The 12,377-nt window shown below is 34.6% G+C and overlaps 1 protein-coding gene and 1 non-coding gene across 4 annotated transcripts in view; one reads left to right on the top strand and one right to left on the bottom strand.

The window, feature by feature from the left end:
• The window catches only part of LOC124629537 (protein croquemort-like), a 32,849-nt gene that overhangs the window by 14,683 nt on the left and 5,789 nt on the right, over nucleotides 1-12,377 (bottom strand). For all 3 annotated transcript variants that reach the window (XR_006984304.1, XM_047162961.1, XM_047162960.1), the window contains 3 exons: nucleotides 8,345-8,473; nucleotides 7,646-7,855; nucleotides 580-788 (listed from right to left, as the gene is read on the bottom strand). Coding sequence is in view for 2 of the 3 variants with exons in the window: in XM_047162961.1 (XP_047018917.1) it covers nucleotides 580-788; nucleotides 7,646-7,855; nucleotides 8,345-8,473 (548 nt within the window). In the remaining variant the exon portion in view is untranslated. The remainder of the gene's footprint in view (nucleotides 1-579; nucleotides 789-7,645; nucleotides 7,856-8,344; nucleotides 8,474-12,377) is intronic.
• Trnas-cga lies at nucleotides 1,863-1,944 on the top strand. Its single transcript has one exon. It is a non-coding gene; the product is annotated as a tRNA-Ser (tRNA).

The following is a 12,377-nucleotide window of genomic DNA, read 5'->3' as shown; positions in this document are numbered from 1 at the left end:
CTATGCTAGAATCTAGAGAACTATGTAATAACTTACATCAAAGTGATCTTCACAAAAATAAAGTTGTACCCTGGGCAATATTGCTTTTGAATCTCGCCTTGCAAGTTTAAGCCACTTGTTTCGTATTGTTTTATTGTGAGGAACGTACACAAATAACTTATCAGGAGTTGTTTTGAGATGTGTTCTTACACTGGGGGACCCCACAACACCTATGCACTTTCGAATTCATATTTAATAACACAAAAAACTTAATTATTGCACGAGCGTTGTTTACTTGCGTCTTGTAATTTCAGTCGTGACGTCACAAGTGACGACATGACACTGACAAGCGTTTTCGCACCGGATTGAAAGTGGACAGAGAAAAATGCAATTATTTGATAAAAAAACTTCGCATTTTCTTAAAATTAATAATTTTTCATAGAAAATAGACGTATACCTACATCATACAAAGGAATTTAAAAATTTGTCATCATGCCTATTGTAGGATAAGCGAAAAGTAAGAAGTACAAAAGCATCTGCAGGACATTTTTGAAGTTAAGTGCTGTAACACCTAATATGCCACTAAAATAAAGTACTCACGAGCAAACATCACTAGCGAACACAAAGAGCTCGGGTTGTCCATACTCCGGCGCCCACAATTCTCCCGTAGATCCCTTGACGACTCCACATTCTCCCCAGTGGTCAGTTCTGTTGGAGAACTTCCACTGTTCCACATTGCCGAGCCTGGAGAAGTCGGATGCACCCGTGTTTAAGTTAAACGAGCCGTCGAATTCTAGAGAGCCGTTTCGCTGGAAAGGAGATAGGAAGTTTCAATGAATTTGAAGATGATTGATAAGCATCTTTAAGGGATGTAAATTACAATTCTTCTGGCAGTCAGGTAAACATGGCTGTCCACTATACATTTTATTTCGCCGTTCATCGCGTTCTTTGTGAGAAAGAAGTGGCGAAACCTAGCTATCCAGTAACACATGATGAAGGCAAAAAAGTCTTAATACTTGATACAGACTAAGAATGGAGAATTAGGTTAAATGAAAATCTAACCTCAACAAAAATAAGGGTTTTTGTGCAGACAGAAATGTGTAAGTACCTTTGTAGGCAATTTCATTTATAATTTTCCATCTTTGCAAATGCAGTATCTTTGCTACATATAATATCGGACATATTTAATCATACCAAATTATAATGGATAGGCCTAATCTACACGTGATACTTTCCAAGTGCAAACAGCTGCTAGCCAATTGATTTATCTTAATTCGATACATATCTGCATTATAATAATCCACCGAATCATATCTATGCAATTTGTGTCAACGATTAAGTATTGAAACCAACCGGTTTTTATCATTATTTTATTGCATATTTAATTACCTTGAATTTTCATTCATAATTATCCTTTAAATTAAATGAAAAGTACATATATTAAAACAAAAGAATATTGTATATTAGCTATCTTCTTCTTAGCGCATACGGATAAGAAGTATAAAAATATAGCCTTCGCGTCCCACCTATGTATTTCCTATCTCAAATACCATCCAAATCAGTTCCATCTTTTTAGCGTTCAATCGTTACAAAGAGACAAAATCACTTTCTCATTTATAGTATTGGTGGGTTACAAATGAGGTTCCTCCTAACTTCATACTATTTAGATTAGACATTGGACATCTCCATTAGGGAGAACTATTAAAGTCTCAACATCATCGACAACATAAACGTCGGTTTTCTTAAAACAACTGTTTACTAATTTTCAAAGTAAACAGTTATTTTAAAAAAAGCAGTGAACTTAGGCTAAGCTGTGCAAATATATAATGTAATACAAGGTCGCCAGCAAAACCTATTGGGGTTTATGATGGTAGTATCTCGTAGCAGTCGTGGCCGAGTGGTTAAGGCGTCTGACTCGAAATCAGATTCCCTCTGGGAGCGTAGGTTCGAATCCTACCGGCTGTGGATATTTTTGTCTTACAATAGAAAACTAGACTAGATATGTTTGCCTATTGTCATAATATGAATATTCTATACGTGTTATGGGCAACAGTTGAACTGATTTATGAGAAAAGAGAGCGAACGGTGGTGTTTTTATTTTGGTGAGAAACTATCAAACGATGCGTCCCGCTGTGGGTGCAGCGTGAGGGAGTACCAGACTCTTACTGACTAAAACCCACCCTTTTTCTTCTTGAATTTATTCTTAACGCAGTCTTTTTCGAACAATCCCGCAGCACAGTTTTGCACCCTAGTCTAACAATGGATATTTTTATAAATGTGAACTGAAACAGCAATTTTTCATACATAACAATGGTCTATAATGAGCTGTTTTTCTATCAAGTGCTTTATAAATAGACTGTTCATATGTACATAAATGAGTACGATCATAGAGCATGGAGCGTGTATGTTTATCTGATATGTCAACAAACCGACAAGTGCAACGAAGTGGTCATTATTATGTTTAATAACTTAGATTCTACGTTATAATTTATACCATCAACTTCAAATTTGAAGACTTATTACTATTATCTGAATACCCACATGCATGTCTGCTTGGTAGTTTTGATAAGCAGTTCACAAAATAACAATTTGCATTACCACCATCATCACTCTGACTATTCTTCTACTGCAGGGCGCAGCTTCTCATACAGAGAAGAATTGGGCGTAAATCCCACTTACTCAAGGCAGATTGACTTTAAAGTCCACGGTTCTTCAAGATGTTTTCCCTCACATTTACTCAGTCATTGACATCTAAGATACATGCAACTTGGAAGCGGTACATTGGTACTTGGTGTTTATTAAATATATCTAGAAGACATTACGACGTCGAACTCGAAATATAATAGTGCATCTTTATTCCTAGCTACCGAAAACAGCTGTTGATTTCTGATCCATATTAGTTAGTCATCATTACACAACGTAGAAAGTAACACGTATGTATGATCCATGAAGGAATTCTGCCGTAACGACTGACGCAATCTATTTGCAGTTAATTTTAACTGTTTGTTTGCGGTTAGAGATAATTTTTAATAATCTTTACCGAATGCTAATCGTGATAGAGATTTTTTTTAATTATCCTGTATAGCCTTAGTTTAAGTATGAAGCGCAAATAACAGTTATGGAAAATATTGAAAGGAAACTGTATTGATAAAAGACTGAAAACGCCCATCCGTCAAATAACAAATATGGGGAGAGTCGGGTTTCCCGAGCATGTCAAATTGGTGCAAGTGTTTTAAAGCTATTTGGAGTTTTAATTGTTTACTTTTTTCCTAAAATTTAATTCTGAATACAACGCCATGAATATTTAGAAGTAATGACATGCAAGTGTCGATGGCTGAAACTTAAAAATAATCATAAATCATGCCAATGCTCCGAAAAATTAAGTCATACGTTAATCTTATAATTCGGCCTAGTAAAGATATTGAACATTAAACACTAAACAATATTTCTAACGCATTACTTCGCTAAAATCTGTTAGACACAGCGCATAGCGTGCTCATTGTCGCGTGACATTGACAACTCGGCCATTCTGACAGTTATGTAATATTCGCGCGCAATTCGTTGCGACATCAATTTGAATGGCGAACACTGATTCCGTTTGACGCGCTTTTCAGCTGTTTTCATCAAAATACGATGTTGTAAATTGGTCATACAAGGTTATTCATTTCTTTGTTTGTTGGTGAAGTCCTAAAACAAAGATTATGATGGCTTTATCAGGTGCCGTCCTTTGATTGAGATGATAACTGTTTTATACGTAGGCTAGACCATTTTTTCAGCTTTATCTATGCGACTGGCTTCATTTCGTGAATTTCTTGCAGTTGACCATATTCAATCTACATATAGGTAGACCGTGGTAGACCGACCGATTTTTCCCGTGCATCGGAGAGCACGTAAATGTCGGTCCTGCGCCTGATCTCTCTCCGGTCGTGTCGGATTGCCGTCCCATCGGGTTATGAGAGTGAAGGAATAGGGAGTGCACCTGTGTCTGCGCAAATGCTCGTGCACTATAATATGTCCTGCGCAGCTGGCTGATCTCCTTAAATGAGAACAGCCGCCGTGGCCGAAATCGGCCGTGGACGCCCCCCCCCCCCCCCCCCCATTATAGGTAGACATTATAGCCTGGCTCGAAACATACAAACTGCGCAAAAATCTAGAATCAACAAGGAACAAAAACTAGTCTATGGCATGTATAACTCAAAAAGTACCTATACCTTGCTTGCATAACATTACATGCCTAGATATTTGAATACGGAGGTATACCTAAACAATAATAACACTAATTAACTAATTAACAATAATTAACTTTAAGAAATGAACAAATAAAAATGCATTTTAAAAACTGGAGAATGAAGGACTTGAATTAAGAATAATTTGTTACGATCTTTTTAATACCTAATCCCATCATCGATAGCTGCACAATGTACATCCGTTTCCATATTGATTAAATCAATATTATCGCATAATGCTATATTGCATAATGGTATAAGCAAAACATAATTCATTAACACATTTAAACATCCTGCTTTCCAAACAAAAGGACAGACTACCTCATTTTGCCACGTCATCATCATCTAGCCAGTCTTTTCCTAACTATGTTGATGTCTGCTGCAATCTAACCTGATACAGATAACTACCAGTGTTTTACATGGAGCGACTACCTATTTGAACCGGGTTACTCGATACCCCAAGATGCCACTAGCTACCTACTATCCTAGTTTTCAGACTATCTTGCTCTTGAATACCCGTAACGACAGCGTATGTTAAATGATAGCCGGGACCCACCAATTTAACGTGCCTTACGGAACATGGATGAACTCGTCATGAACAGATAACACATAAGTAGGTGTATGTTTAAATTACATAGATACCTATAAGGATAATAAAACACATGACTGACCTACGCGAACAGTAATTATGGTAGACATAAATACTTCGATATGAATTGACTAATTACACTGAGTCATTTGTGCAATAATGTACGACCTACCTACATCAGAATAGAGATTGGATATAGAGGAAGAAGACGAACAAAGAAACAATGGATTGATTGTGAGAAACATACCACTCTTGGGAGATAACGTCAGATAGGAAGGCATGGAAGAAGACATCTTGCGCCGACCGCAAAATAATAAATTGGGATAATGGCAGGCAGGGGTATGCTAAAAGAATAGACTGCCCATATTTCGTGGTCTAGGATAAACCGCTGACCACTGAATAGGTATATAATAGGTAAAATTATTAATACCTATCGACTGACAAAATGTGTTATTCTTCTTTCCAGTGTAAAATGGAGTTTGTGTCGAATAATACATACCTATAATAATTCGTTAAATTCTTATTATTTGATATTAAATATTCTCATTCTTTTAAGATTTTTTATTATTTTTGCTCTTTGCATAAATAATAAGATTATTATTTACACAAACGGTATGTATTATTCAACACAAATTCGATTTTAGCAAATATAATAAAAAATCTTTAAAGAATGAGAATCTTTATTTAATAATAAAGCAGGAATAATTTCTTAATGTTTATGTTAATAAATAAAAATAATAGGTATTCGTCAATAGAGTAGGTTGGGCAAAAACATGTCAACATTTTTAAGACTACTTTTTTGTTTATTAAATGAATGTGATATGTATCTAAAAGCTTAATTAGCATATGTCGACAATTCTGTGAATGTAGCTTTAAGTGCACATCAAGGCTAATTAAAAACTAGATTTTATCACGAAACAAACACTAAAACAGATATCCTAGTATCAAATTCAAAACCTGTTGCACTGGACTAATAAATATTATAATAGAATCTTGTGTAAATACACATTATGATAACAAAAAATGCAATAATAATAAATAACTAAGTGAATTAATCAGGAATCAAAAACAGATCTAACAGTAATAAAAATAATGTCTTAAGTTTTTGCTTATTTGAGAACATATTCCCTACTATATGTCTACACTTAAAATAAACTAGACTGTTTCAGTTTTTGCACAATTTCTTCCTCTTATTGCATCAGCATAACTTTGGAATGTGAAATAGCGAAACATTCGAATTTATCGACTTTTGGCTCAGACTCCATACTCAGTAATACCAAGACAATTTATATATAACGGTCAGTAAGGTTGTTGGTCAATTTTAGCAGACTAACAGTAAAATTCCACCAAAATTGTTCCCACATTAGTTCGCAAACAAAAAATGAGTACCTATGCGCCACAAAGGTTGCAATTTCATTGACATTTTGGAAATATTCGCACGCAATTTGTTACTGTTTGCTAGAGCAAGTATAGTCTACATATTGTGCATCGCAATTCTGCTGATGGAACTTCGGTTTAAGACTTGAACACTACCTATCACACTAAAAAGACTATTCACCAGTACAATACCGCTGTAGTTCAAACATACGACTCATCAAAATGGCAGCTTTTAGTCGCAGAAAACATCATTATCATCAAATATTGTGCTACATAATAACTACAGCCTTGGACACCAAACAGATCAAAGTTCAAATGATTCATAACTTCCACAATTATTAATATCCACATTTGCGAGTGAAGAACTTTGCCCTAACTTAATGATAAATGCTAAAATGACTCCCACTTTGTTTATACTAATATTATAAGGATTCTTTTTTGTTTATAATGGATAAACTCAAAAACTCCTGGATCGATTTTAAAATTCTTTCACTGCGCGAAAGCTACACTCTTCCCGAGTAACATAGGCTATATTTTATTCCGGTACGAGCAGTAGTTCCCACGGGACGCGGGTGAAACCGCAGGAAAACGGCTAGTTATTAATATAGACACATTTGAGTATGTCGAACTTTGCCCTAACTTAATGATAATATCAGAATGACTCCCACATTGTTTTGAATAAAGAATCAATGTTTTGTTTTAAAATTGCACGTTTCCTTTGTAATTAGGTCATCGAAGATTAAATTGTCATTTGTTAAAACATAATGATTGTTTATATTCGCACTGATTCATACTATTGTATGTTTAGATCTTTCTATCGGAGAATGAACTAGGAGAGATACTTAGCCAGTCTTTGTTTTATTAAATCTGATACTATAGTTACCTTAGATTGGATCTTTATGGCATGTTCATTCTATACAGAAGAGTTATCTGATAAGATAAATAATGATATCTGTCGTTTGAATAAAATTGTCTTCAATGTATGTTTTTCATACTACTTAGAAATATTATGGGTTGAGTTAGTATAGTAGAGGAAGTGGTCAACCACAAATTTATCAAGCTAAAGGGTAAGCCCAGGTAAAAGGTAACAACATAAAGAAATTAATATCGCATGTTTAAGAAAGAATGTAGTTATTTACATATGTAAACATATGTACTTTATGTGTATTATGTGACTATGATTAGTTTTAAGATATGATTATATTTTGATTAGTTTTTTTTTTTTTTAGAATGTTAGTTAGTTGTTGTTTAGAATGTTTAATTTGTCTACGCTATTGCATTAGGATAAGTTCCTGTAATAATAGTCGTAAGTTGATAATAATAAATAAATAAATAAATAAATGTAGTACCTATTTACTAAAATAACTTAAAAACCATTTTCCAGCCATTTTCTTCAAACACTTCAGAGCACAGGCCTCTTCTCATACAAAGAAGGAATGGTTTGTAAAAAAACACATAAAAAATGGTCACTCACCTCATAAAACCAGCCGAACTTATCATACGGGATAGCTAGCGGAAGGTTAGGTATTTCATTGGCGATATCCAGCACTGGATCGCTGATGCCGTCGAACAGCCACGAGGAGACGTTGGCTGTGAGGAACATGTTGCGATGGTACAGCCGGAGGAACACGTCCACTGGGACTTTGATGATCAGACGCTGGTGTCTCATCATGTAGGCTATTGTCTGAACACACAACATTTTGAAAATTGATGGTCGATGGTGTGTAATATAAGGAGAGATTATAGTGCTTGAATTATAAGAGCTGTATCAATTAATTCTTATATGCTGGATGCCCACAACCCTGATTGGTGGGAGGACTCAAAAGATCGAGAGGTGTGGAGGCAAAATGGGGAGGCCTTTGTGTGACAGTGGGACAGAACTGGCTAATAAAAAAAAAAGCTAGACAATAATCAGTAAGTAGAAAATAATCAAAGGATGACTCATACATATTATGTATTCACACTTCTTTAATGAGTCCAACTCATTCAAGACGATCTAGATAACAAGTAATGTATTATTTAGAAACTAATGTCTGCTTCATCCGTATAAACCATGCTGTATACATATTTTTGTGATAGGTAGTGTCTGTGAGTGATCTGTGTTTCCTCTGTTGGAAATTCAAATAAATAAATACTACTTTTGTAAAACTTATGTCATATGTATAAAACTTACCGCCACAATGGGGTTGATACTGGTGATGTTATCTGATATGGATCCATTGGACATTTCAGGTTTGAAGTGCCAGAACCTCTGGTTGTAGAAGGTTAATGTGCTGTTGTGGTCGTTCCATGTCAGGTTTACCTGTTGAGGATATGATAACTTAAGTATTTGTTGGTTTAGCTCACGTACCGTCTGGAGTACAATCCTAACTTGATATTATAAATGTTAGTCTAGTGTTAGTTTGTTGCGTTTACACGGTAAAAAGACAGATTTTTTTGGGAGTGTGCTTGTACTGTGAGAATCTACATTGTTAAGACAATTAGGGCCAGGCCACAACAGTGCGTTGCGGCGTCGCATCGCAAAAACAACATTGCACAGCTATGCGATTAATATGATATGCGTCGTTGATTTTTGCGATGCGACGCCGCAACGCACTGTTGTGGCCTGGCCCTTATGTATAAGTTTTTATCGAGCTGCGACAAATTATCTCTCGGACACCAATTGTTAATGAATCATATGAACTGTCTTATATCTTTCTACTCAGTGTTTTTTTACTTTAGTAATGAAATACGCCATCATTTACTGAGGTAGCTCTAGCTACTGATAAAGTACAGACCGGTATATCACTATCACTACTTACTCGGCGTAGCTAATTTTAACCACCAGTCGCGCGCCGGTGACATTTAATCAAGATCGATTTCTTTGTAGTTTAGTATTAAATCAAATTAGTCTTACTACAAAATAGTAAAACAGACGTTCTACACGTGTCTCAAAAAAATTATCTACACAAATTCTTCTTTAACCTGTCACGGACATCTTTTTAACTTTTTGTAGTAAAAGCAATAGAGTTCCATAGATATCTTTCTGAGATTCCATATAATGATATAACGTAGCCGCAACAGCTGATCATAAAGTCATGCACTTGGTCGTCATTATAATTTTCTCTTTTTTTTTATTATTATTATTTTTTATTACAGACAAACTGCATGGTCAAATTAATAATTTGTAGCTCCAAAATGTATCTAACTTAATACATAGAACCGTGCAATTATTTAGTTATAAGGAAAACGATGAATATTTGCACAAATCTTAAGTCATTGAAAATGTATTAACAACAAATCTTTGATGTGTGTTTTAACATGAGCAATATTGCATAATTAATGCACTTTTCTCTATCAAGGTTAAACATTATGATTCACACGAATGTGAATCATTTGACCCCGACCTCCTTTATTTAAAGTCCGCTTGCAAAAACTAATAATGAGAATCGTCTTTGATTATTATTTCTCTTATATAATAGGTACCTAAAGATTTTCAAGTATTCCCTTTTCAAGTATTAGCCTTTTTCCCAACTATGTTGGGGTCGGCTTCCAGTCTAACCGGATGTAGCTGAGTATCAGTGCTTTGCATTATGCATACTGCATATTATAATTTTTTTAGCTCTGTGTTCAAACCTATCACCCCAAATCCTGACCTCCTAGGACAATTTCAAATTTTCATTGAGATTCAAAAATTACATAATTCAGCTTGAAGAAAAAAATACTGACCACTAATTAGGTAATGAGCCGGCAACAGTATTTAACGGGTCTTTAATCCTACTACACTGGACAACGGACTTTATGATATTAGACCATAATCCAAGAAACGTGACCTTAACTGATAACAGCTATAGGTAGGTACCAAAGATGAGCGTATCAATCGAAAGATAAATTAATAAATATATCGTTAAGATTATGATAATTTTAATTCATTATCCTACTAATATTATAAACGCGAAAGTTTGTATGTATGGATGTATGGATGTTTGTTACTCTTTCACGCAAAAACTACTGAATGGATTTTAATGAAACTTTACAATAATATAGCTTATACATCAGAATAACACATAGGCTACAATTTGTAAACATATTGTTCGAAATACTAAACCTGCGCAGACGAAGTCGCGGGCACCAGCTAGTGATTAATAATTATTTGATCGCATATACATACACATAAACTACTTATTATCTATGCACAAATATGACTAAGAAACAAGATTAGGTTATCTCTAATTCCTTAGCAATTAGGTCGTTAACATAGGTAATGTTTCATAATACAAACGAAAAATATTGAAGGACTATCTTACGTACCCCAAAATGATAATCTGCTCAAATTACAGGAAAAAACCTTATAAGAAGTCGGTTAAAAAATAAAAGTAATGGCAGTTTTACATAACGTTTGTAAGCACATTTATCAACTTTGTACTTTTTTAATCAAATAATTTTCTCAAGCCGCGGATTGGAAAATTGGAAAACCTGCATCAAAATGATGACCAGCATTTATTTATTCGACATTTAAATATACCTATGAGAGAAGATAACTAAATAATATTATATCTGTTATAAATTATCAATAGCATATTTTATAAAATAATTAATTGTTATCATGAACATGGAAGTGGCGAACATTCTATTATGGTTTCAGTGCAAATAATATGTTTGACAAGATAAGATAGTACGGGAGACAAACGCACACACAGATTTTTTGCTATTGTTCATGAATCTGAAGATGATTCATACTTATTAAACAAAGACTAGAACATTGTTATGGGTCAAAAAAAACATTATTCACAAATCAGGAAATCGAAAAATCTTCTGTTTTGGAATCGGCTCAAGGGGGGACCTTTTACGTTTTTAAACAAAACGCTAATCAGGGAATTTCATACAAACGCATTATTCCTATGCTTCTAGAAAAATGTATTTGACTTTGATTAGCCAAAATTAGGCATCCAGTCATGCCACATTGTAGACCGATTAGATAAAATTAAGTCTACAGCGCCCAAAAAAATACAATAAGGGTGAATTGCACCATTTCACTAGGTATAACGATAACCAAACCATAACCAGTCGTGTACTTGCCGCCCATTGGTCGTATCGGCGATTTGACAACTGAAAATAGTTCGGTTATCGTTATACTTAAATTGTGCAACGTACCGTAATATTTTTTTTAATTTTGGAAACAAAATTAAAGTTAAACATGACGTATTTAAATTGTAGCATTTACAGACAATTGTCAGTGAGTCATAATGATACAATGAGTGTAGGTACTGAACGGATGACAGATATACAAGAACTTTGTAATCGTATGAAGTACTTTATCTCTATTGAGTCTAAAGACTAAATATACAAATATTCATGTTTTATTACATACTTACTGCATAATTGCACACTTACTAAAGAAATTAAAAAACTGTGTTGCTTGCGCAAAGATATAGCCTTTCAAAGAACACAAATAAAATAGTATGGTAGAACGCGCTAATTTCAGGCACTAGTAGGTGTGAAAAAAATATTTTAGGTTCAGATAGTGGATTTACTCAGGAAGACTATAATCTATATAAATAAAAATGAATTGTTGTTCGTTAGTCTGATTAAAACTCGAGAACGGCTGGGCCGATTGAGCTGATTTTGGTTTTAAAATGTTTGTAGTGGTCCAGGGAAGGTTTGAACGATACGAAGTTCGCGGGATCAGATAGTTAATAATAATTTTATATCCGAGTGCGTGAAATAGTTCTCACGGGACGCAAACGGTAGAAGTGCCATAACGCAAGTACTTTCAGAAAAATTACTAGCTTATTTCTCTGTTATTAGAATCCATCATACAAATTATAAGCGTTGTATAATTCTATCGTACAAATACATAACACACGTAACTAACAGTCTCGAGTTTAGCGTTACGGAACCGAATCCGGGTTAATGAGTTTCGCGAGCACTCACATACATACCTGGGTCACTTGCTTACTCTACTGACTTCAATCAATTTAGTGAATGTTTGTGAAGTTTGAAACGTATTTTAAACTAGCCGCTTCCTAGGGGAAATACAGATCGGGAGATTGTTTTTTACTAAAAGCCATTCTTTCGTTTTCGCGTGAAAGAGGAGCAAACATTCACATGTGAACTTAATCCATCCTATTTACGAACTTCGCGTTTATTATATTAGCAGAATAAAAGATGAAGGGACCAAATTTTTGCAACGAAGGACCAACTACTTATCGAATAAGTTTAGGAGA

This window comes from Helicoverpa zea, chromosome 4 (genome assembly GCF_022581195.2).
Source record: "Helicoverpa zea isolate HzStark_Cry1AcR chromosome 4, ilHelZeax1.1, whole genome shotgun sequence".
NCBI lineage: Eukaryota > Metazoa > Arthropoda > Insecta > Lepidoptera > Noctuidae > Helicoverpa > Helicoverpa zea.
This window is presented reverse-complemented; position numbering and strand designations above follow the sequence as displayed.